At 38.2% G+C, this 26334-nt stretch overlaps 1 protein-coding gene across 5 annotated transcripts in view; it reads right to left on the bottom strand.

The window, feature by feature from the left end:
- Nucleotides 1-2605: 2605 nt before the first annotated feature.
- Nucleotides 2606-26334, bottom strand: part of KDM6A (lysine demethylase 6A) — a 192183-nt gene continuing 168454 nt past the window's right edge. For all 5 annotated transcript variants that reach the window (XM_020783901.3, XM_020783903.3, XM_020783902.3 and 2 more), the window contains 8 exons: nucleotides 24800-24874; nucleotides 22406-22554; nucleotides 21595-21709; nucleotides 20272-20459; nucleotides 18330-18471; nucleotides 7982-8108; nucleotides 5268-5438; nucleotides 2606-3468 (listed from right to left, as the gene is read on the bottom strand). In XM_020783901.3, the coding sequence (XP_020639560.3) occupies nucleotides 3439-3468; nucleotides 5268-5438; nucleotides 7982-8108; nucleotides 18330-18471; nucleotides 20272-20459; nucleotides 21595-21709; nucleotides 22406-22554; nucleotides 24800-24874 (997 nt within the window). In that variant the 3' untranslated portion in view covers nucleotides 2606-3438. The remainder of the gene's footprint in view (nucleotides 3469-5267; nucleotides 5439-7981; nucleotides 8109-18329; nucleotides 18472-20271; nucleotides 20460-21594; nucleotides 21710-22405; nucleotides 22555-24799; nucleotides 24875-26334) is intronic.

The following is a 26334-nucleotide window of genomic DNA, read 5'->3' as shown; positions in this document are numbered from 1 at the left end:
ATGTTCTAGATGTGTGGTGTCTGCTGAATATGTTGAATCAGAAGGTCCCTATTAGCCTGGCCTATAGAAACTCAAGGATACCCAGCACTTTCATTTGTGTTAACGATATCCAGGTACAAATTATAAACCAAAATGCAAGTGCCTTCCACATAATATGAGTGTGAGCAATTTGCATGATGCTGGAAGTAAAACATTAAGAAGAGCCCTGCTGAATCAGGACAAGGGCCCATTTAGTTCAGCTTCCTGTATCTCACAGTGGCCCCACCAGATGCTTCTGGGAGCACACGAGACAACTAGATACCAGTCTCCTGATAACCATTCCTTGCATCTGGCATTTACAAATAACAGTCTCTGGAAATATCTGAATTGTACTATATACTTCTACTAAGATCCCATGTCTACCATTTGAGCTTCCACACATGGTAAACCAGCTTCTAGTACTAGATGCATCTCATCCACAAACAGTTTCCCAAAATTGATAGGTCCAAGAAACCAGTTTTGAAGACCTTGAGAACTGGGCTGCAAAATAATAGTATGCATGTCATTTTTTTGTGAGCAAGTTGATGCTCTTTCCATCTTTATACAAGACCACTAAATCAATGGCCAGGTTTTGAATGTTCTGAATTATCAGTGGAACAGCAGAAACACCCATTTGTGTGAGTCACAAGGCCATGAAGAAGTTGACATTCACATTTGCTATTTTGTGGAGGCCACAAATACATTGACTGAAGGTGGACTCATCACTCCTTTAAATTATCCCAAGAAAGACACCGGAGCAGCTAAAGAGAAGACCATTAATCTTATTTGTTCTTGACATCTTGTATAGATTTTGCCCAAGACTGATGCTCAAATATATGCCTTAACTTGGTGAGGTGGGCCTAACATTGCATTGAGGGAGTTGGAACTTTGATGTCCACTATCTTTTGTGCCTTAACAGATTGAGTCTCATGCAGATATCTAAAACCTCCAGGAGTTAAAACTCTACCTTTGTACGCAGCTCAGCGCAAACCCAATTTTGTCATCAATCTAATCAATTAGAGAAGATGAGCTATTATTAGGTGGTTTACATTGCCTTCTTGTATACTAGAGTATCAGTATTCAGTTTATTTCACAAATTTCATGTCCAGTGTGCTGTAGAACACCCTGGAACAGCCATGACTCTTTAAATCTAGAGAACTCCTCTGATCACAGAAAATCCTCCCTAGGTAAGAATATTAATTACCTAGGGAAATGCACAACAAATGACTATATTCTGACAGTTCTGTGATGACAATATATTTTTTCCTCTGATGAGATAGATGGCCATTGGAGAATGCAACACTGTGGTATAATGTCAGCTTTACTATATGCAAAGAAACTGTTTGGAAACTGATGCTCTCCTTTGTTGGCCTTGTAAAACAGTTTCCATCATCTCACTAAAGGCAATCAAAGAAAGAGCACAAATAATTATACCTCATAAGAGGACACCACCATCCTACTTCTTCAAGCAGAGAGCATTAGTACTGCAGTGCATTTTCAATCTGATTATTGAACAAGTCCAATCCACATTCTTGAAAAAATGAAGCACAGTATTGACGCCCTTCAACTGTATTCCTGAAAGCATTTCTTAGGTTTAAGTACTTTATTTGAAATGTTAACACATGATAGCTCTGGTTTTTCAATCAAATGTCTGCCTTTCCTGTCTTCTTTCCTTCACTCAATCTGCTGAGGAGCACAGTTAAATTCCTATACATTTGAAAAATGTAAGTGAATTCTGATGCTTTGTGTCAGCGACGTTAAATATGACAGAACACATACAGAAGTTACAATTACCAGTTGACTCAGTGCAGAACTTAATAAATCAGTAAACTAACCCACTGTTTTCATGTAACAGTTGAGAAACAATGGGAGCAATTTAATAGAATGAATTGCTATTGTTAACTTTGAAAAAAATGAAACAAAGATTCCTAAAGGATTCTAATGCTTAAAAAAATTATCAATGAATTTGGCTTACAAAATAAAACAGAAAAATAGCATTAAGACATAACATATGCTTGCTAAAAAGCAACTGGAATGTACAAATCTTGTTTTTGCTGTGCTCTAAGATACCATTGTCATTAAAACTCTGTTTTCTTTATAATTCCTTGCTACATTTTAAGGTGTTTAAATTTAATCTGTAAAATCCTGTTAAACTATAGACATATTTTTTGTAGTTGTTAGTACTCTACTCCACACATCTTACCACTAGAATTTGGCATCAGCTATTTGTCTGCAATTGCAAGAAGTGCAATTTAACAATAAACCAGTCTGAAGGACATATCATATCTTGATGATACATACCATATATATTTTTAAAAAATAATTATACTTTTGTAAGCAATACTTTACAGTAGACACCTCAAATCTGCTATAGATGTAAAACTTAAAAACAAGAAAAAATTTAGGTCTAATTCTTTATACATATATTTATATTCAGATTTCTATATACATATATATATATATATATATAATATATATACACATACACACACGAGTATATATAAAATATATATAACCAGATTTTAAAAAATCAACAAAAATGTGTCAATGTACATAAATCTTTTTAAAACTCAAACAATACAAAATGTTAAACATTAAACAATTTTAATAAAAGTTTCTGTACAATGCTAAGCAGTTTTATTTACATATAGAAAATGTAATAGGAGTAGTGTTTGAAATTACAGAACTCCTTAAAATTTCAATGGCAGGTAATCTGGAAAAAATAACAGCATTCCATTCACAAATATTTTCAAGCAATAAATATGTATTTATAAATAGTGTAAATTTACATCAAGATTAGAAACAAAATCACAAATCTGAAGTTTATTTTTAGTCTATGTGCAACCCATTTATCTTTGTGACTTGGCTGTTAATTTTTTAAAATTTTATTTAAGAAACAAAAAGTAACCATCATGGTTTCAAAACAAGACAGAGAATAACATAAAAGCAGTAAAAAAAAGTATCACCTAACCTTTCACATTAAAAAAAAGTGTAGCCCAAAGAAAGACTTAAAATTCTAACTACCCTACAAAGAAATGACCAGCTATGCTAGTACTTTTCCAAGAAAAAACTGAAGGGGAAGGGAAATAGATGAAACCAATTCATCAGCCCAGAAAACGGAGAAATACAAAAGAGGTGGTCTTCAAGTCAGTAGTCTCTATAATGTTGCCAGTTTTGTCAGATATATACAAAACATGGAATTTTTTAAAAAATTCAGCTGAATAAGCTTTCTATATTTAAATTCTGGAGTAGGAGCTGTGCTCTCTCCTGTCCAGTTGGTTGACACTCCGCACTTGGAAGGTTGCATAGACACAGCTTTCAGCCAGCAGCCTTATGGGATCGCTACAAAAATCAGTGGTGCAGAACTGGGTCACTTCCTGAATATCAGAAAAGTTTTATGAAAATGTCCTTGGAAAAATGTCAAGATGAAGATGATGGCAATGGAGGTGCCTGAAAAGAGAAAACATACTATATTACTTTTTATAAATTAGTATCAACGATACATGTCTTCAGAAAGGATTAGTTTTCACTCCACAAAACCTGCTAACAACTGGAAATTTACTGACTCACTATGTCTTTATGGCTATATTCTGGATACTGCTTCACTATGAATTTTCTCTATTAGTGTTCCTTTAAGAGACGGCATTCCCTTAAAAATACAGACAACACTTGTGCCATATATTATCCATTTTAAAAGAGGAATTTAGCAAACACATTATCTCATGTGTAACTAAGAGTCAAAAAGTAGAGTAATGTGACTGCACCATTGTAAACAATTGCTTCAGGCAACAGCATTTAGTCAAGGCTCCAGCACAGGATGAGTTGGTATTCTTCCTCTTCAGCTTTAATACCAATAATCCTAAAACTCTCAGCAGTTGCTATGTTCATTTTAAAAGACATGTATGTCAAGTGTAAAGAGGCTTTTAATGTGAGGTCTAATTTGGTACTGAGACCACACTCAATTCAGAACATTTGTGGAAACTGTTATGATCTCATGACAGAAAGAGCAGTTTCAATGGAATGGGTATCAGAGACTTTCAGACTTGACACAGTGATGTACACTACAGGTGGTTTGCCCCCATTTCATCTTTCAGGATGTATGCCAACTATCGGAAGCTCCAGGACACTGATTTCCTCCCCATTAAAAGGTTGAGCCATAATCAAAGCTACTGAGGTTTGGCTCCAGAATTAGTAGTAGCAACAGATACTACGTACCACAACTGGATTTGATCCCAAGAGCCAGCGCTATATTGACTTATGAGACCAGGAGAGAACAAAAAGCAAGCTGTTCTGGCCACTGAAGGGTCTGAACAAGCAAGCATTCAGCCCACAAGTCCCAGGTTGGGGGGGGGGCTTCAGCTTCCCTGACTTAGGAGGGGAGAATGAAAGGGGTCCTCAACATCTGACACAGAATGGGACAATTTACTGACAAAAGCTCTCAAACTTTGCAAAACCTGCCCCTACCCTGGGATTTCTGGGAGAGAGAAAATCTAACACAATAAAGATACATCTTGTTTCCTTGTATGAAAAAAGCAACAATGTAAAACAGGTAAATTGAACACCATAGGAATCATGCTTCCTGAAGCTCAAACATGGCTACCATAGGGAATATGAGGTGCCCATATTCCCAGAGGAAACCTTAACCGGAGAGAAGAAATCATGATGAGCGAAATGCTCTATTGACATGGTGTTAAATACAAAGCTGAGAAACTCAGCTTTGTATTTTTAGTAGCAGCACAATAGTTCTGCACTCACAGGCTTTTCCTCTGTACTCCTGCAACTATTGTCCTGACCTCTCTACAGCTCTCCCTCGCTCAACGCCATTGTTTGATCAACTGTACTTTCACAAAAGAAGGAGGAGGTAGGCAGAGGTGTTATGGACTCTGCAAGTGTAACTGGCTTAGTTGCTCTACTGAGTGAGTGCACTGGGTTTGTAGAAAGGAAACATCTGACAATTAGAGAACAAGGTAGAACTAATATGGTACACCTTTTAAGCTTGCTTCTTAGTGGTTACAAATCAATGAATAAATTCATATTACCCAGGAAACCTGGTTTTTCTTTTTTTAAAAATGCAACACGTGGTATTTTATCTGTTCTTTTGATGTTACAATTCTATTTTATACATCAGGTGACTGCCTACAGACTCCCCCTCCTTCCTAGGACAATACATAGTTGCAACAAGTATATTTCAACCAACACATTCAAATTGTACTCAATATATTTCCACCTCACAATATGATGCCACTTACTAATGTAAACTGATCATAGATTTGCATCAGGTCCTCCATTTTGTACTGTTCTAGCACCACAATGTTTTCCAGGTTCCCACTTATCTTTCGTGCACAATCTAGGCAATGTACAACATAGGTCTTCCGAGAATTACTCTCATTTGTGACATAAAGCAAATTGAAGACTTCCACCTGTTGGACGTAAGTAAGAGAGGCAATTAAGTGTAATCTCTTGTGGAACTGTAGAAATGGACCATGGCAGCACTTCTAGACCTATGTACAATGCTCAGTTTGGGATCTGGCATTATTTATTGGTAAAAATATATGACCTACATACTCAGGCAGACAATTGGGACAAACTGAAAGCTGAAATTTGAGGGAGGGGCTAGGAAGGAATATGCTCAGAATAAAAGCACATATTCTTGCCCCTCCCCCAACTGTCTTGACCTTTGGGTTCACAACTCCCCTAAAACTGAGCGTCTCAACTGCTCCTTATTGACATACAGTTTGTGCAGCTTTGTTTTTCAGGGTTCTTGCTTGCATAGAGTGTCTCCATGCCACCAGGAACTTCTCCTCTTCAGAAATGGTGAAGAAAGCAACAATAAGTGGAGGCAGGGCTAGGTGTTCAACACTAAGCATACTGAAAACAAATGGTTCTGTAATGCCTTAAATTTTCAGAACTTGTACAAATACTTGTCTCTGGGTAATATACACAGATCTGAAACATATTTTGAAAACTAGAATGATACAAATTACTGTGACCAAATAAGCAGGATTAGACCAAAAAATACTGACAAGTCATACTTTCGCCTGAGAAAAAATCCAAGTACAGTCCATTGTCCAGGAAACCAGAGTGGGACACAATTCCTACTGTAAATATATATCTTTCTACTATTCCTGTGCTGTAGATTACACATAATAACCTTGAGCAATCAATCTGCTTTCCTAACTCCAATATATCTAAAGTCACCATGGTGAACCTTATAAGAACAGCCCTGCTGGATCAGGCCAGGGGCCCATCTAGTGCAGTTTCCTGTATCTCACAGTGGCCCCACCAGATGTGTCTGGGTTTGCATTTCTCTCCCAACATTCTGAAAGAGCAGAGACCACCAGATACCTGTCTCCTGATATCACTTCCCTGCATCAGGCATTTTGAAGTACCTTCCTTTTAAGCCTGGAGATTATACATCCCCATGGTGGCTTGTAGCCTGTGATGGACTTTTCCTCCAGAAATCTTTACCTCTGCTGTAAAGAGTGATGCTGGTTGTGATCCCTCCCCATTTGGTCTCACATATGGAAAGAATTCTCAACCTGTTGGCAGTGCTGGGAGTATGCCTTTGGTAGAGGAGCATTTTTTAAAATGCTGTTTACTAACAGATGCAAGGTTCACATGAGAAAAATCTAAGATATCTGTATCTGTTCTGTGTACAGCAATTTTGACTAGGGCCCCTACCATTTAAGGAAGCCCTTCACAACTCTGAGAGCATCATTGTGAGCTTCTTTTTATAAGGAGGTTTAGCATTACAAGAAGAAGATCAGAAAATGCTTTGCTAAACTCAGTAAACTCTACAAGGTAAGCTTGATACTAGCACTTTCTTAGGCATGGGGAAGAAAACAAATGGAGCTTCTCTACCCTGGAATGTATTGAATGAAGCGCAGTAAAAGAACATTTCCATCTTCTGCACACTGCAGTGTACTAGAAGGAATATAAACATACTTGTGACTTCTCACAAGAATGAGAACTTTTATGAAGATATTCTATTTTTATACTCACACGGGCTAGTAAAGTTGTAACACTGCTGCCTGTTCAAAAATTGTTAAAGCACACATGCATATGTATCATAGGAAAGTGGTCAACACTGTGCAACTACAGTGGTGCTTCGCTTAACGATGTTAATTGGTTCCCAAAAAAAACATCGCTATGGGAAAACATCGCTAAGCGAAACACCATTTCCCATAGGAATGCATTGAAAATCGGTTAATCCATTCCAATGGGAACGGATTACTGTCCTTAAGCGAAAATCGCCATAGGAAACATCGCTAAGTGAAATAATGTTTCCCCCATTGGAATGCATTGAAGCCTATTCAATGCATTCCAATGGTTTTGCGATGTCCGTTTTCGCTATTTTTAAAGTGTCTTACAATGTTCAAAAACTGTTTTAAATGCTTGGGATCGTTAGTGCACCTTGTAAAACCTTTGCAAAGTTAATTTGGCTTTGTTCTGACTCTTCGTTAATTTTTGGTGAATTTCTCTCCCCCCCATTGGAACGCATTAAACTGTAGGTTAAAACAGTTTTTGAACATTTTAAGACACTTTAAAAATAGCGAAAATGGAAGATTGCTAAGCGAAACAGGGGACCTAAACTGTCATCGCTAAGCGAGGCAAGGTCCCGAACATTGCTATGCAAATTTTCCCCATAGGGAACATCGCTAAATGGAGTGCAAAATCGCTCCAAAAACCTCATTGCTAAGCGAATACATCGTTAAATGAGGCAATCGATAAGCGAGGCACCACTGTAGTTTCACATCCTGGGTTACACAAGAACTTTTATGTAGTGCTAATCATGTTTAATGTTGCTACTGCTCTAATTATTAGACAACAATGTTATCTAGAAGAGATGTAACAGGAGATTTGAGTATTTTAATGACACAATGGGAGGGGTGACTCTGATAGATGTATCAGGTATCAGATGTAACAGATCTGTAAGATGACACCAACACACATGTTTACTAACCTCACATATGCTACAGTAATGAGCTGGCTCTTCCTTTGTTCTCCCATGCCAAATAATTTCTTTTCCTGCAGCAATTAGAGCTTCTCTCAAAGTCTGGCAATGCTTGAGAGTTCTCAACAGGCAATACCTGTAACAGATGTTAGAATTGTTAAACCAATTCATTTAATGCTTTTGTTTTAATGTGTCTTAGGCTTCACAAATATTTTTCCCTCATTTTTTAAAAAATATTACACAAAAAATTAACATCATGTAATGTTACAGAAACACATTTAAACAAAAAAAGTCTAATAAATAAAGTAGAGCAGGACAAAGTGTGGCCTGTGGCTCCCCCATACCACCTTTACCTCTATCCTTATCCCTGTAAAAAGAACTTAAGTGCCAAAAAAGGGAAAACAACACTCTCAAGTAGCTTCTTCAGGGGGGTGGTCCATCATTTACAAGTAATTCCCCCAAGTCTTTTAAAATCGAAAACAGACTTATTTGAAAATTGGAAGTGACTGGTTTTGAAAGTCCAAGGGAAGGCAAAAACGATCTCTAGACTCTCAGTGGTTTCCTAGCCTAGGATAAAGAAACAATGAAAAGTTCATTTACACTTGAGTGTTTGTAAAAATTTAACAGAAACATCAGCCCCTCAAGTATTGTTCCTTTTGTAAATTTCACTACAGTACCTATCTGAATTTTAGTAATTAGAAAAAAGACATATGATGCACTACTTGAGTTACGCAGATGGGAGGCAGGTAAAATTCACTGGAAACAACAACCAAGAATGGTCAGCACTATGACATAAATCATCTTTCCAATGGAAAGAAAGGGAAAATACCCCAAGGCATCTGGAGGTACTAACAAGTTTTCTTTCACAGAAACCTTTGTGGACAGTAGTCCATTTCTTTATATACATGCGTAGCCTCAGTAGACAGATATTTACACAGTATGAGGTGGGTGGCAGTGTGAAATATAACAGAACTACAGAAGATCCAGGATAGTGACTCTCAGTCAGTGGTTCTTAAAAGACTCTAGGACCCCTTTAGGTTGACAGGCAAGGATATTCTGTCAAAATCACTCCAACATTAGTAATGGGTAACTAGTATATTCAAGTGTTGATAAGCATACTCATACATTTAAAGTGGGCAAAAGTATGTTTGAAAGTCCAGTGTAAGACAACAGCACAGCCCACAGCTCCAATTGGTTTCGTAGTAAGAAAGAGCGAAAACAAGAAATAAGTCCCCCACAAAAAAAAAAAAAAAAAAAAACAGCAAGAAATACACAAATAGTGTATGCGTTGTGCTGTCAAGTCAGAACCGACATATGGCAACTCTAATAAGGCTTTCAAGGTGAGTGAGATATTTAAGTGGTCTCACCAGTTCTACATTCCAAGTCAATTTCTATGGCTGACTGGGGATTAGAACCCTGCTATCCAGAGTCCTAGTTTGTCACTCTATTCACTACACCACACTGGGAATCAAATGCACAAATTAGGATATAATAATGTGAAGGTTTGAAATTTTGTGTCTGCAGTTTTATAATAATAATGGGAGGGTATAGTAGAAGTATATCCCAATGGAAGATGCCTGGGTTTCAATACTTACTCTAAGGAGAGAAAAGGAACGGGGTACAAACAGAAGTTCTCAAGTGCTTCAATCAATATTTCACATAAATGATTCAGTCAAGTGAAACTAAAAAACTGTTCTACATTGCAACTGGAATCTTTAAAACGTCCAGGATTTTAAGGATATTTTATGTTAAAATCACATGGAAACACTGTTTTCTTCCCACTGACAATTTTTAAAAGGAGTCTATTCCAATAATTTTTGACTTTTTGATTTTTAAGTTTTGAAAGTCTCACCCATGCCAATACAATTTTTAATTTTTTACATTGACCTAAGCATGACACACAGGAAAAATATGACTTTTAAAAGTCTCTTCCCCCCCCCTTTATTTCATTTCAGGTGAAAGTAACAAGCAAATTTCCAGATCTTTGCCAGACAAAGGACCAGAGACAAGCAGATGACTGCACTAAGCTTTTAGCAAGAAAAGCTGGAAGAACATCGCAGACATATAATCTCTGACTGGAGGTCATCCACTTGACTTTTTAACAACACTGAAGATTTACAAGCAAAATATTCCCACATTCACCTGCTGGAAGGCATATAGAAGTAGACCTGTCAAAAGCCACCTGTTGAGGTTGATGTTTTGTGTGTACAGAATGTTAAGGTCCCCAACTCACTGGGGGAGGCAATGTGTAGCCTGCATAATTAAATTGTGCACTGCCCAGAGAGTGCTTTAAGCCCTATAGGGTGGTACATAAGCAGCACATTTTGGCAATGTATTCTTTTTGTTGCCTTGCTTAAATTAATTAAGGGAGGTATAGAAAAAAAATAGCCCTGAAAATGAAAATGCTTTATAAAACTGAGATTTGAACAATAGTTTACTATAATCATTTCAAAACAATTAGTCTCTAGCCTAGCAAAGTCAAATCACCACAAAATCCTAATGGCTGAATATGTTTTACAAATGACAAAAAAGCATCAATAAAGGATACAGAACTAATTACCATGCCAGTGGCTGAGGTACCTATTAGATATCGGAGTGGAAAGGATTATGGAGAATAGGTATGGCTGATCGATTGCCTGCACCTTGTTTGATTGTGATCAATCTCACTGAGCATGTCAAAAGTGTTTTAGTGCAGACTCGCACCCAGCAGAAAGAAGCAGGCAAAGTAGAGGATAAGGGTGAAATTCAAACAGAGCTGGTGGGAGGAGAAGTTCCTACAGCTGAATTAATACCAGTTAAGGTTCCACTAGAAAACACTTTTAAAAGGGAACAAAGTACAGATCCCACATTGGATCAATGTTTTAAGCCAGTTGGCGAAGTTCAGTTAACCCCTGAGAGTCCAGCAAGGTTATTCCCGGGAAAAGACCATGTGGACAGGGAGGCCTGTGTGAATCCCAGTGGGGGAGGGGAGACTCACCTCAAGCAAATGATTGTGCCTCTCAAAGATCAAGTGGGGACAGAGGAGCAGGGGCACACTGGTACCTTTGCAGCTCATATGGACATGGCAAATACTGACCAAAGATTGGCTCAAAACTTTTACTGGCTTGAAATGGAGGAGCAGATAAAAGAATTTGGCCAGAGATGTGAAGTAGGTCAGAGGCAAGGGGATTGCAGTGACAAAACCGATACCAAGCTATGTCCTTTACCTGCCATTTTGAACTCAGTCCAATGCAGTGTTTTGGACATAGTTGGACCATTGCCCAGAGTTACCCTGAGGGGAAACAGAATCATTCTGAATATCACTGATTGTGCAACACATTATCCCGAAGCGGTTCTACAGAGAAATACTGAGACTCAGACCATTGCAGATGACCTGCTGATGTACATGTGTAGCAAAGGGTTTACTTCTGAGTTAGCCCAGTTTTTAGAAACCTCCTTCCTGTCCAAGATGGTGAAAAATAACCTCCCAAGTGAACGAGGGAGATTACATTGAACTGTTAAAGGGAAAGACAGGCGGGATAGTGGACCAGGTGAAAATGATCAAGCCCTACTGTAGAAAGGAAAACGTTGTCTTGCTGGCATTGAAAGAAGCTGACAGTGAAAGCCTTGAATTACCTTATGGGGAAAGGAGGGCGGACCCAAATACACCTCAGAGGAGGACCAAATCAATCCCTCAGTTTCCCCAGAACAACAAAGAAAACCTAGAGGTGCAAACAGGTTTTCTACAACAATCCCAAAGTAGCCAAGGGTGTTGTGCACAGGTTTGACACCGGGGATGCACACTCACAGGCAGTTACACCTTATAGACGATCAACCTATCTAACCAAACTTTGGGGCCAGGACGCAAAGTTTTTTCAAGATAAGAGAAGGAGAAAGACCCTGAGAAAACATGCATGGTCATATTGGGAAGGCAGAGGGGTGAACTATCGAAAGCTTAATAGCTTGAAATGTAGCCTAATCCTGCCAGTGGTGCAAAGTGCAAAAGGGTTGTGAGTGAGGCTCGATCTTGCTAGGCCCTACCTAAAGGGTTTAACCAAGAGCATCACAATAGCAGCTCCAGAGGGAGAGGTGAAACTCTGTAGAGCAGCTAAAATATCATGGCGGAAAGAGAGATGGAAGACCACGCCAGTGGCAAACTGCGTACGGAGAGGTCCCAAATGCCAGTGAGGCATCACCATCAGGGAGGGGTCCGGATTCTAAACAGGAGCTGCGCCGGCCAGGCAGATGACTGCAAGATCCTTCATCCTAGTTCATTCCTGAGAGGGAAGATGCAGGTCAGTGAGGGATCCCAGCTGTCAGGAGGTTGTGAGTATCGTGAAGGTGCAGAGGGAGGTGGACTTCACGATATCTCAAGCCACGCAGGAGGGTAGGACATTTCCAGTATGAGCACTATCACTCCACCATGACTACGGTTTTGGACTTTTGAAGAAGACAAAAACGTGGTGTTAAGAGATAACTCCTATGTCATAAAACAGACTGGGAAAAATTAAAATGTGGACAAAAGAGACTCATAATGTTGTGGCAGACGCCCTGGCAATGTGTGCCAAAGACTAAAGAAGGAGGAAATGGACTTTGGTAAAATGGCAAAAGCGATAGAATGTGTAATTGCACCTTGTTAAATGTTATATAATGTGTGTTAAAAAAATTGTATGTAATTATTAAAGGTGTTGTGTGTTGTTGTTGGGTAAGCACCTGTGTAGATTATTGAAGTGATGAGGAATGTAACTGAATTAGTAACTGGATTACAAAGTTAATGTATAACAAGCATATCAGTTGTGTAATTACTACTTATGTTCAAAGGTGGTAAATTTTGATTGTGGTGTTTAGTGGAGGTTTAACTACTGTAAAGCTTCTCATTGTTCATGAGGGTAAAGCACTATAGCTTTTACCCCACGAAACAACTTTTTAAGGGGAGAGGTGTGTAGCGAACAGCCCTGCCCTCACCTGTCCAGCACAGCAGAACAGTGGAGAAGGAGCCAATGAGAGGATGGAAGACGGAGCCAAGGGGGAGGAGGCTGGATATAAAGGCTAGTGTATGGAGTATGAAGAGAGATCCTGGTAGTGAGAGACAGTGTGAAACTTAAAAGTGAACTAAGAGTGAGTTAGAGATCTGTGAGAACGTTGAATGGAACAGAGAGTTAATTGAGTTTTAAAGTTAAAGTAGAATTGTTTCAAATACAAGTGATTAGCAACCTGTGATTTACCTATTGAATATTAATCAGATGTTAACTTCCCTGATCTAATAAATGACTTAAGTTTTAAAAGCACACATATCTCCATGATTAAAATGGTAAAGTAGTAATACCTGGTGGCAGCAAAGAAAGAAGAAGAGTGAGAACCTCGTGAAGACCTGAGGGGATAGGGGCTTCAGAGGAGATCGCCACACCCTGTTCCTCCATGCACGCATGGGGCAAGGCTCCCGTGCGGTGGTAAAGAACATTAGAGGGAACACTGCACACAGGCATTGAGGAATTCAACTTATCAACACAGCAAGGCTCCACACTACATTGCACACACCAAATAGCAACAATCTTCATGGATTCCCTCCATAGATGTAAACTGACACAAGACTGGCTTGGCTGGGTGACAGCATTATTTAGAATTTTTCTGTGAACATTCTTAATATGCTTAGAACATAAGGAAGCCATTTTCTTAAATATCTGTTTATCAGAGATGGGGGTATTCGTATACGAATAACCTTGCACAGCAGGACTTAATGAGGATCTGGCAACTGGGGCCGGACTGTCCACTCTTGCGTCCGGCAGCAACAGTGGCCCCACTCATCCTTCCAATTGCTCCTGGAGTATCGCTCTCTTTCTGCTCAGCTCCCTCAGGCAGGGGGAGGGAGGACGAGTCTCCCTGCATGGCTGCTGAGTGGCCAGCCAAGTGGGAAGAGAGCAACTGGAAAGATGAGTGGGGCTGCCGCTGCCACCAGATGTGTGAGTGGATGGTCCGACCTTCGTTAAGTTCAGCTGTGCAGGGATATTCATATTCGTATGTGAATACGAATATCCCCATCTCTAATGTTTATTCTTAAGAACTCTGAATTTTCCCTAATGCTTCTTAAATGTGCCTTTTAAGATTATAAGCTATATAAAGCAATATATTTTACTTTCAAAGATTTTTAATTTTAACAGCTTTGATATTTTAAGATATTTATTCTGTCTTTTGTTTTTCAATTTTCCCTTTTTTATGCTATACGTTTTTAGAATGTAACTTAAAACATTCTTTTTGCCATGTTATTTCTACCATGTTTCAGATAGAATTCTGACACAAGAACTTGCCTGCAACTTAAGTTTAGTTATCATGTTTATTTAAGTATTTATGCCTATAGTTTTTCAAGGCTGTAAGACTTCTGTTTTTTTTACAACTGTGAAATATTTTTGTGCTTATGGAATGGCCAAGCAACATAGATAAATAAAGCTTGTAGAATAAGACAATTGCCTGGAATAAAGCTTGTAGAATAAGACAATTGTCTGGAATTACTGCAGCAATGAGAAGACTTATACTTTGCTATTCAGATGAATTTTGAAATGATTATCAATGATTGTTTGGTTTCATTTTGGAATTAACCTTTTGTCAGAACAAACAACAGCTATGATGAACACAGGCTAGAGGTCTATAACATTCTGCACAGATCTTATTCCGACATGAAATTTACACAAATACAAGTGTAGATTTTCTTGCAAATGTACTCCTGTTTGCTCTGATGACTACTGCAAAAATGAAGAAACAATACACAAACTAGAATATAATAACATATATCAACTAGAAATAGAAATTTAAAACGTAACGTAACCAGAACAGATCTTGTTATACATAATAAAATAGCTCATTACAGCCACAGCATGCAGCAGCAACTAATATTGCAAGATCCTTAATGCTATGTGTTATCATGACTGTAATGTCCTATCTGACTTGATGGCACATATTTATTACTTACAGTATATTACTTTGTATAAATACTGTAGATACATTGGGAGTTCTAGATGAAACGTTTGCTTTATATTTTCAGCTAATTAATTTCATTATACCCCAATGTATTCACTTTTTGTTTTAGCAGTTATCAGAAATGGTAAAGTGAACAGGAGTGCCAAATGTATAAGTAAAGGAAACTGTGCAGACAGCTGTCTTAAAGCATAAGAAAGTTGGGTAGCAATATGGACAAAACTGTATGATATGTGTAGGCAAATATCTAATTTTTAGATGTGCACAGGAGAAATTGGGGAGGTTTCCATGGCTAACTGGCAAGGCATTAGGTGCCAGGTGCGCAATCAGGCATGCAACCAGCACCTTGGTAATTAGCAATTGCAATTTCCACAATATTTCTTTGCAAGTGTGTAAATATCTAATAGGCTTATGGTTAAAATGAAATAAAAAAAAAACCCTGCTGAAGTCTAGGAAGAAGTATCAGAACTTTCTGATGCATTACTTTTCAGCCACTTCCTTTTGGAGGCTATTTTTCAAGTTCTGTTGTCTAAGGATAACAGCCAAAGCAGACAGTGAGACAGAAGTGATTTAGTGTACTACTGTTTCTACTAACAGATTTCTTTTGCATTAAAACTGTTGCATTTTGTACAGTGCTGTTGGTAAACATTGATAAAAGGCAGTACATACATCACATTGGAAGAACAGCTGGTGTAGGAACCCCTAATGTTGCAGATTACATCTTGAGGTCCTTCAACAGTGTTTTAATGTAGATGTGAGCACAGAATCGGCATATGTGTTGACATTGGTTCTGGAATGAACATACCTACTGTGAGGCCTGTGGTTGCTTGTAAGTAATCTTTTCATGTTAGGAAGCTGTCTGTATATACCTTTAGGCCTCCCACCTAGGGCTCTTTCAAGAGAGGTATCACTGTCCAAGAGGTGGTGGAGCTTGTCGATGCATTTTAGTGGTTTAAGCTAAGAATTGCAGGTGTTCTGTTGTTATCTGAGTTTGTCATACAGAAGATAGTTCCTAGGTATCACTGGTTGTGTGAATGTGTTTCACTTCGTTGTGTAACTACTACAGTCTTGGAAATGCTTTACTTAGACACTTAAGCTAAAAGTCTCTGATTGATCTGAGAAGATTCCAGTTGTGCCATATATTTTAGCTGTAGATTAATGATTTAGTAAAGTTTTGAGGTGGAAGCTAAACATGTGGAAGCTAGTAGCCATCTCTAGATTTCTGACGTAAGGTGATGTTTGTCTGCCTGTTTAATAATCACACACTGGTATCCAGAAAGTGGAACTGTTGCATGAACTGGTCTAGGCAGAGGTTGATGATGGTTGTGGAAGTTACTAAATACCAGATGGGAATCAACAGGTTCCTCTTTTCCATGGGTCCAGATAATAAAGATATCACTAATAAATCACAGAGAAGTCGTCTCTGGGGAAGTAGGAGCTGAAAAGGTTCTGATCTCAGTTCACCATGAATATGTTGCTGTACTGTGGGGCCATACATAAACGCATGACAGTGCTAAAGATATATGTATTTTCACTAAAGCTGAAACGACTGTGAATGACAGCAGGAAGTAGTGTTCACTTATTTAACCCTTCCAGTGATCCCATCCCTCCTCTCAGCAGGAGAGAATGGGAAGTACAAAACTCTCCAGCACAGTACATGAAGATGTGGATAGAACAGTGTATATAGAGGAACAGTTAGTGTAGTAATGTGCTAATCATATTACAAGGTGTATGCCTGAATAAACACCAGGCACATTCCTAATAATGCAACCAGTACCTTGTAAGCAGTGATTCACTGTGGTTGACAAGTGATTTAATGTAGGCCCATTAATCACCAACTGGATTCTGGTCCTTATTTATTTTTCATTATATTTAAGAATTTATAAGCTGCCTTTCAAAGCAAAAGCCTTCCTAAGGTGGCTTCAATTAATATGATAAAAACACATTTCATTTCTTTTAGAATATTACTGGGTTGCATTTTAATTATTGTGTTTTTAAGAAAGGCCTATACTGCCTTCCATATATAGTATTTCAGTTTGCTTTACTGTACCAATGTCATACAGTGGGGTCTTGACTTGAGAACTTAATCCGTATTGGAAGGCGGTTCTCAAGTCAAAAAGTCTGGAGGTCAAGTCTCCATTGACCTACAGTGCATTGAAAACCAATTAATCCCGTAACAGGCCGTTTTTGTTCCATTTTGGTTTTTTTCTGGTCTGTAAGTCAATTCTCAGGCTGCAAGTCAAACCTAAATTTTGCAGCCAGAGAAGTCTGTAACTCAAAAAGTCTGTAAGTCAAGCCGTCTGTAAGTCAAGGGTCCACTGTATTATATTGCTTTGCTGAACCAATAACTACATTAAAAAGTTCTTATTAATGTTTAATATATTCACAAGTATTTTGAAAATGTGAACGAGGGAATTTCTACCATGGCCAGCAATGTTACTCAGCTACACTTTGAAAGTTACAAACAATTTAAAATCCATTCTCAGTAAACTTAGTTACTGACTTCTCTCCTTCTTGATATTTTCACTTTCACCAAGTGTCATATCATATAATTTAAGTACAGATTGGTGGGTGAGGGATCAGGCACACACAGAAAATAGATAGTAACTGCCTCTATAGCAGTACTAATAAAAGGCAAGCACTTTTGTGCTTTTTCCCACTATATCATGGAAATGAAAAAGAAAAGTGCAGGAATAAGGAGAGGAAAACAAAACAAGAACAGGAAAAAGCATTAGCACAAGGCTGGATTCATTGAAGAGATTTTTCAGCCATGTTCAGAATTAAACAGTGCAAACCAGTACTAATGAGAGTTTATTTCTCATATCAGGAGACAATATTCTACTACTTATTAATGGGAATCATGGAAAAAACACAAAGTTCCCTCACTGCTCCAAAATGGCATAGGATTTTATGTGTATCTGCTCCAAAGATCAAAATATCATTTGTAGAATTTAAATCTAAATAACAAAAATAGCAGGTATTTACTGCAGCTATATCTCTTTTCTTATGTGAAAGTGAACACCGAAACCTGTTTGAGGTCTGTATGCTGAAATACCACTTGCAGCCACAAGAGGGTAATATACTTGGCCCAAACACTAGCTGTGGTTTAATTACCTGCAGGATTTATTAGCAATTGGAGTGCTGGCCTGTTATATATGGCAATTGTGGGAGGCTGTATTTTCTGTATGCTTTCAATATATCTTCCAGCAGAAGAAAAGCCCTTCAGAATAATTGTGGTCATACTCAGTTCAGTGAAGACTGAACTCTGTATACAATTTTAATATTTGAACCAGTACCAACCACACAAAAATTCAGATAGTTTGTTCTACCTGGAGCTATGCTCCTTGTCTCCTATTTACACTAATAAGGATACAGTAAATGCAGGTATACAGATTAAAAAAGGACTTACTTGATCATTTCAAAAAGCTTTGGATCTGAGACTTTGATATTTCGTGCTATGTTCCAAGAAAGATGAACCATAGGTACTATTGACTTCACACTTTGCAATTTATTCCATTCGTACCGTTCCACAGCCAGCTTATACTGACAGGCTACAGGACAATACAGGAGAGAAAACATGAGTGCAAACTTGCTATAGAGGATATTTAAGGTGTAGTTTTTTGTTGGTTGTTTATTCACACGAAAAACTGTTTGAAATAATTCAAAATAAATTACTTTGGTACCAAATTTTCATTGCTGTATACCTCACCTAAAGAGGAGGTATTTGAGAAGAAAGTGCCATGTATTCTTTGCCTTTTAAAATAGTAAAATTCATTGCTCTTTAAGTGTAGTCTTTTATTAAAAAGCCATGCTGCTGGAAAAACAAAATTTGTTCGATTGGCTCAGAAACTGAAAATCTATCTGCTGTATTCAAATATCCCATTTTCCAAACCTAGTTTGAGTGATCCTTCCAAACTAGGATTAAAACCTCAGTTCAATACTAGTATGTACTAGTGGCTACAAAGGGAGGAGCCAGCAGACACGCAAACAGCTTATTACAATTAATCTTGGTTTATAGTCGATGTGCCCTCTAACTTTCAGCTACACTGGGTGGGGCTCCATTTCTCTCATGACTATGCTCCTGCACACACAACTCCACCTTCCCTGTGCAGGGTTTTGCCGTGACTGGAACATAACATGATCGCTGCACAGAGGGGGAAGATAGCTGCACGGAGAGAGGCACAGGAGCGTCCTTGCCCAGCTTAGAAGGAACCTTGTTTATAATATTTCTTTGACAGACAGTGATGCCTTCACTTACGACCATAATCCATTCTGGAATGATGGTCGTAACTTGAAATGGTCAGAAGTCGAAGCACCATTTCCCATAGGAATGCAATGAAATGCAATTAATCCGTTCCAGTCAAAGGAAAAAAAATAACAAAAAAAATCACTGCAAGACTCATTGGAAACACGATTAATCCCTTCCAGCTGAAGGGGGGGGGGGAGAGAAAAGTAAGGGAAGCATGCAGGACCCATTGCAAAAGCACAGAAAACAAATGAAGCAGATGAGAAATGCACAGAAAATGAAGGGACAAGGTCGGAAATGCAGAGAAATCAAAGGGAGCAGATCAGAAATGCAAAGAGAACAAAGCAAAAAGCAACGGAAGCATGCAAGACACATCGAAAATGGGAAAAAAACCCAAAAGCAACCAAACCCAAGACCCATCGGAAATGGCGGGGGAACAAAAAAAATCAAACAACCCCCCAAGACCCATTACAGCACAGAAACATAGCCTCCCCCAGCCAAAAACCATGCAGCAAAAATACCAAGGACAGTTTTTAAAAAGCATAAAGCAGCACCATATCTTAGCAGGCAGCCTCCTCGGATTGCACACTCTCTGTCGGGGTGAAAGAGCTACAAAGAAGCCTCTTTCGCCACCTACAGTTAGCAATTTGAATTTCCCGCCATTTCCCCCTGCCTCTTTCTGTTTGTAAGTGGAAGCTCCAGTTTCAAGTAGAAGCAAAATTTTGCGGCCAGAGCTAGTCATAAGTCGAATTGGTCTAAGTAGGGACATTTGTAAGTAGAGGCACCGCTGTACTGTTCACAGCCTACTAAATTATACATGTACTGCACTTTATTCCAACACAAATTTCTTGTACTAGAAACTGCTATTTCTCATGTTTAAATACTGTTTGATGGCCAAATGCCAGTTTTGAAAAGTCTTCATTTCCCCTAGAAATTTCTCAAGATAGTATCTAAAATAACAAAATCTCATACATATTACTCTAATTTCTATATCCTATATGATCTAATTACTTGTAAACTTGTTCATTTCTAATGTATCAGAAGTTGCAATTTCAATGTTCTCAACATTTTAAAGTTATTTATACAACTTTAAGGGATATCATACCTGTAAGAGGGCCAACGTTCCAAGAAATATTGTTACACCAGCCAATAGCCTGCACCCAGTGAACAGTCCCAGCATTTATCCACACCAAATCTCCAGGTCTCTGAATAAACCTATAGACTGGGACATTGGCTTCATACAAATCTTCCAAGTTAGGCCACCAAGAGCCCATTAGAAAATTCATATTGTTTCTATAATGGAAAGTGATAGTGAACATTTAAACATTTATATAAATATCCTATGTACAAGAAATTAAATAAGACCAGTGTTCTATTCAACTAACAAAAGAAATGCCACAATGTTTACAAATAATCTGCCCAGTCTTACTACTACAGTAAGCTCTCATTCTTTAGTGAACTGCTACAGGAAACTGCTACATCCTAATGTTTGTTCATGGAGTTTGAGAAGTATCATACAAAGCCAGATACATTATAAAAACAACAACACAACACTGCTTCAGAGTACAGTAACTTCAGTAACTGCAACTTCAACTGTCTCTGCAGTGGTCTGCTGGTATCACTATTACTCTGCTGTCTGGAACAGCACTGCAGTGTTTTTTTCTTATTATCCAAGCCCAAGGAAACTCCCAATTATATCTGGAACCAGGCAGCTGGATCACATATTTCAGCTACCATGCAACAACCAGTAACACCATGACTGACGGGAGAAGTTGCATTCCAACAACAAGAAATCACAGAACATACAGGACCCTAGTACTTAGCAGTCCAACTAGCTGCATCAGCAAACCATATATAACTGGGGTTTGCATAAACTTTGCTCCCTATCTGTGTGGGCACATATAATGAACTAGCATAGATACACACCACTGTTGTGTGAAAATCTTATGAATACAAAGCTGTTCACTAATTTCTGCCTATCTGTCTTCATAATACCAAAAGCCAACTTGTTATTCCAGGGATTAATTACAATTACTAGTGTTTAGATGTGTTTGTGCCTAAAGGGATCTTTGAACAGCAGATCCTGTTGCCATCCATATGACCAAGATAAAATTTGCTTTGTTGCAGAAAATGTTTCATTCCAAGAAACAATCCCTAAGTGTCTTTGGTTAGCAGAAGGAGTTGCACTGTATGTTTAGATTTTAGCCACAATTCTAGCACATACTTACATTTCCATGTCAATATTACTATTACATTTCAAGGCCTATAATGGTGGCATAGTAAAGACAGAAGTACAGTAGGACATAATAGAGAATGTGCCAAATACATCCTTCCAAATAAGTATAAATATAACATTGTGTTAGAGGTAGGAGTGGGTTGCAAAGTAATTGGAAACACAATATACAGTGATGAAAAACAGTGAACATACTTTTCACAGAAGTCATTCAGGACACCCCAATAATTTTCTGGAACAACAAACCATTCACAGTCACCTGGGCCTATATTTATATTGACTGAGCAAAAGTTGTTATTTTCTTGATGACCTGAAATTAATAAGAACAGAAAAATTAATAACAGTGATGGCTGATGCCTGCAACATGTTATAATTTAAGGAATACTAAAAAGAAACAAAAATGACAATCTCACAGTACCTAAAGGATAATGTATTTACTGTTGCGTTAGATTTCAGAGGAAAGAGGTCACTTCATGTATTAGATCAGTGGTTCTTAACCTTTGTTACTCGGATGTTTTTGAACTACAACTCCCAGAAACCCCAGCCAGCACAGTTGGTGGTGAAGGCTTCTGGGAGTTGCAGTCCAAAACTCCTGAGTAACCCAAGGTTAAGAACCAGTGTATTAGATGATAAACAAAAAGCTGGTCAGAGTAAGTATTTATAAAACAGTTAGGATAACAAGAATGGGGAGAACTGATCTATTTTTAAATACTGATTATATTAATACATTTATATCCTGCCTTTTCTCCAAGATACTCAACACTGCATCAACTGTTCTCTCGCTCTGTTGCTTAATGCTGCACAGCTGTTGGAAATTGCTCTCTCTAAAAGTTGTGCCAATATTATATGTATTTATGACTAAAGCAGTTAGACTGATAATTCTAGAAAAGAGGAGACAGATAAACGTAGACTTCTGATTTATTACTGGCAAGGAAAGTTAAGACACTGAGAAATTCAGACAGTTGTAGTTAGTGTGTGTATATTCCCAATATTCCACATTACCCACCTGGTGTTCTACTACCTGGAACTTTCATATACAGTTGGACTGTGTTCATTCCCAAGATCGTATGACCGACATGACTAAGGAGATTTCCTGCTGATACCACACGCACAAAAGCAGGAAGCTTTGTAAGTTCATGGAGCTGCAGCTTCCACCTGTTATAAACCAGCAGATTAATTGAATTATCTTATATTTGAGGAAATAAAACATGCTCATACTCTCTACAGATCTTTAAAAAGTGAAAATTTGCACTATCCATACCCAAGTCTTTGAAAATGAGGTTTACTGTGCTGGTATACATACAGTATTAGATTGTGGATTCTGCTGATGTACCAGTCACCTTCACTGCCTCTCAACTTCAAGACATCAGTATAGAGATATTTCCAGATACTGTACCTGTCACTGGGATTTCATTATATGATAACCCTTAACTGTAGCTAAAAAGAACTTCATGGCAGGCATAACAACCCTGACTAATTTTCAGAAGTCTTAAATGAGACAGATTATCTAGAGCCCTTTCATTGTGATTTCAAAGCATGGTCTCACATGACTTGTAAGTGAACAGGAGGAAGGACAGGCAGGGGAAATTAATCTTTTCTGAACCTTTCTGTGGTGTTTGATGCCATCACCATAATACCCTTCTGGACAGACTATCTACCATTGAGAAACTAGGACAGTATTTCCAAAGTTCTGTATAACCATATCTGATGGTTACACAGCCCCTTGGCATTTATTTTTCAGGGTTCTGCAGGCTACTGCAACTTCCTACATGATTTTGAGCTCTACCTGCAAGATGCTAATCTGGAGTTTTTGAACTGGTTCTCACAGGCATGTCAATGACACCTCTTCCCTTTATAAGAGACTGATTATGTAGGAGATGTGGTACTCGGGGATCGGATACAGACTGAATAAAATACATGGAGCAACTCCTACTCCAGCATCAAACGTCAATGCACTGAGATTATTTAAGGGAGGAGTAGCCCTCTAGCACGAATTAATTATCTGAAGCAAGTGGTGACTGGGTAAGGGAGCTTCTCAGCTGCAGGACCACAGACAGAACTGTCTCAATAGGGAGGCTTCTGCAACATCTCTATTAGCTTTTCTCCTTAGGCAAATAGCTTTTTATTTCTCCACACTCTAAATGGACACTTTTATGCTTTTGTTTCTTATTCTTCTATTTTATTATTTATTGTTTTTCATGAAATGTTTCAGAAATATTGACAAGAAAGTGATCAGATAGCTAAATAAATAAATAGAGTAGAATACCTTCTGCAACTATGCTGTAAGTGGTTTGGGCAACTTTCAAGATGTGAAGCTGGCCTTGGATACTAATAGAGTTACCTGCAAGTACACTGTCCCTCACTGCCTCATCACATCTCTCTTTGACTCATGTCAGTGGGCAGGAAAGGATGGCATTAGAAACTTAACTGAATCAGTTACACAGACCAACCACAGCCTATAAACCACTTGGCAATCCTCTATGAAACTTTGTTTCCATCACCATTTAGTAGAAGTATTCTCACTGATGAACAGTCAATTGCTGTGTTTTCATTACAGTGGACCCTTGACCTATAGACTTTTCGAGTTACAGACTTCTCTGGCCGCAAAATTTTGGTTCAACTTGCAGCCAGAGAATCGACCTACAGACCAGAAAAAAAACGGAACAAAAACGGCTGGTTACGGGATTAGTCGGTTTTCAGTGCATTGTAGGTCAATGGAGACTCGACCTACAGACTTTTCAACCTGCAGCCACCGTTCCAATACGGATTAATTCCGTAAATAGAGGGTCCAATGTATATAATTCTAACTCAACAGGCAAGCTTCCCAGCCAAACATTAGGTAAGTGGTACATAGGTCTAGATAATTGATGGCCCTGATAGGTCTAGAAAAGATAGAGCATTTCTCTAATCCAACATGGCTTTCTCTTAGTTATTTCATACCATAAAGGAAGATAATGCTGAATACCGTGTTTCTCTGAAAATAAGACAGGGTCTTATATTAATTTTTGCTCAAAAATGAAGTCAGGCTTATTTTCAGGGAATGTTTTATTTGTTCCATGTACAACAATCTACATTTATTCAAATACAGTCATGCCATCTTCTTCTGGTTGTTGCACAGTGTTGGAGGGCAGGGTTTCACTTAACTGGGGCTTATTGTTGGGGTAGGGCTTATATTAAAAGTGTCCTGAAAAATCATACTAGGGCTTATTTTCAGGTTATTTTTGGGAAAAACAGAGTAGCTAGTAGAGTGACAATGAAATCCAATCACACTGACTTAGGTGATAGAGTTTAGTAAAATACGAGCTGGCAATGCAACCCAAGAAAAACATTGGGTTTGGTGTAAAGTCAGGAACTTTAATCTTACTTTTAATGGCAAATATATAAGCACAGCTTTACTTACTTTTTGTCATCTGAAAGATCAATGTTGGTCCCAAATTTGATAGTTTTAAAAGGTCCTTTTCTTCTCCTCCCAGAACTGTCAAATAAAGGATACAAATAAGAGACAGTGACAAATATTTTTAAGTCAAGTGGATTATAATTATAAATCTTAACATTTAAAAAAAGCTTATTAAAGTGTGACTTTATAATAGATATTATTAATCACATTTCAATTTATTATAATTACAGTTGAACTGTAACTCCAGCACTCCTTACCATCAGCTATGCTTGTTATTACTGGCTAAAGCTGCACACCACCAACTTCTGTAAAACCACACTAAGCTCTTTCTTGCTTTATCATCTGTGTGTATTTCAACTTACATGACTGTCTGCTCATGAGTCATCATATACTTGTTTGGGAAGTCACAAAGAGTTTTGGATACAGTGGGGTCTCTACTTAAGAACGTCCCTACTTAAGAACAATCCAACTTAAGAACAGCTCCATTTGCTAACTTTTGCTTCTACTTGAGAACAGAAATCCAAGATAAGAACAGGAAAAAAAAAACCTTTCCTGCTCTTTTTTTAACCTTAGGTCATCTTAGGTTAAAAAAAATTCTCCCCCTAGTGGTAGAGTACGTATTAACCAGCTTTGCATTAGTTCCTATGTGAACTAATGCTTCAATGTACGAACGCACCTCTACATAACAAAAAAACAGCCAGAACGGATTAATTGGTTTTCAGTCCATTCCTATGGGAAATTTTGCTTCAACTTAAGAACGTTTCAACTTAAGAACACAATTCCAAAACGGATTAAGTTCTGAAGTAGAGATTCCACTGTAGTTTCTATGGACGGAAAAGAGCAGATACGGATTAAATGGTTTTCAATGCATTCCTATGGGAAATGCAGATTCAACATAAGAACTTTTCAACTTGAGAACCACCTTCCAATACGGATTAAGTTCTTAAGTAGAGACCCCACTGTAATTCATCAGGGCACTTGATGTGGTCACAGAAAGAGCCCAAAGAAGCATCAAATTAAAGTATATAATGTGTAGATATGTGCAAAGATAAACAAAAGCAGATATTTTAGCTGGGAAAAAAGTGAGGTGCCTTTCTACCTATACGTGGTCCCCTACCTATTGGTAGAAAGAACTCTGGGTTTTAATTTGATGAAATAAAAATAATTAATCATGTTTCAATTTATAGAAATACTGGAAATATATCCTCAGTAGCTGAGGGAGTCCCATGTTCATGAACACTGTGAAAGATTAAAAGTTTTAAATATTCTAAGTTGTAGCCTGGGGTTGCTAATAAGAGGAGGCAAGGAAAAGGAGGCAACAGCTACATACCAGCTGCTAGAGAATGAGACTGAGACCCTGTTCAGGCAGTATTCCTATGGAATCATCAAACTCAGATGGGAGTGCTATCATTTCCAGTATCATATTTTCACATATAAAGTGACGCATCTATAGAAATGACTCAAAGACTCTGTTTTTCCCCCCCTCAGGTCTCCTGTAGGATTGACGGGGATGCTGGCGTTGTTTGTGCTGTCTTGAT

This window comes from Pogona vitticeps, chromosome 3, assembly GCF_051106095.1.
Source record: "Pogona vitticeps strain Pit_001003342236 chromosome 3, PviZW2.1, whole genome shotgun sequence".
Taxonomy (NCBI): Eukaryota; Metazoa; Chordata; class Lepidosauria; order Squamata; family Agamidae; genus Pogona; species Pogona vitticeps.
Note: the sequence above shows the minus strand (reverse complement) of the source record. Positions and strands in the feature narration are given on the sequence as shown.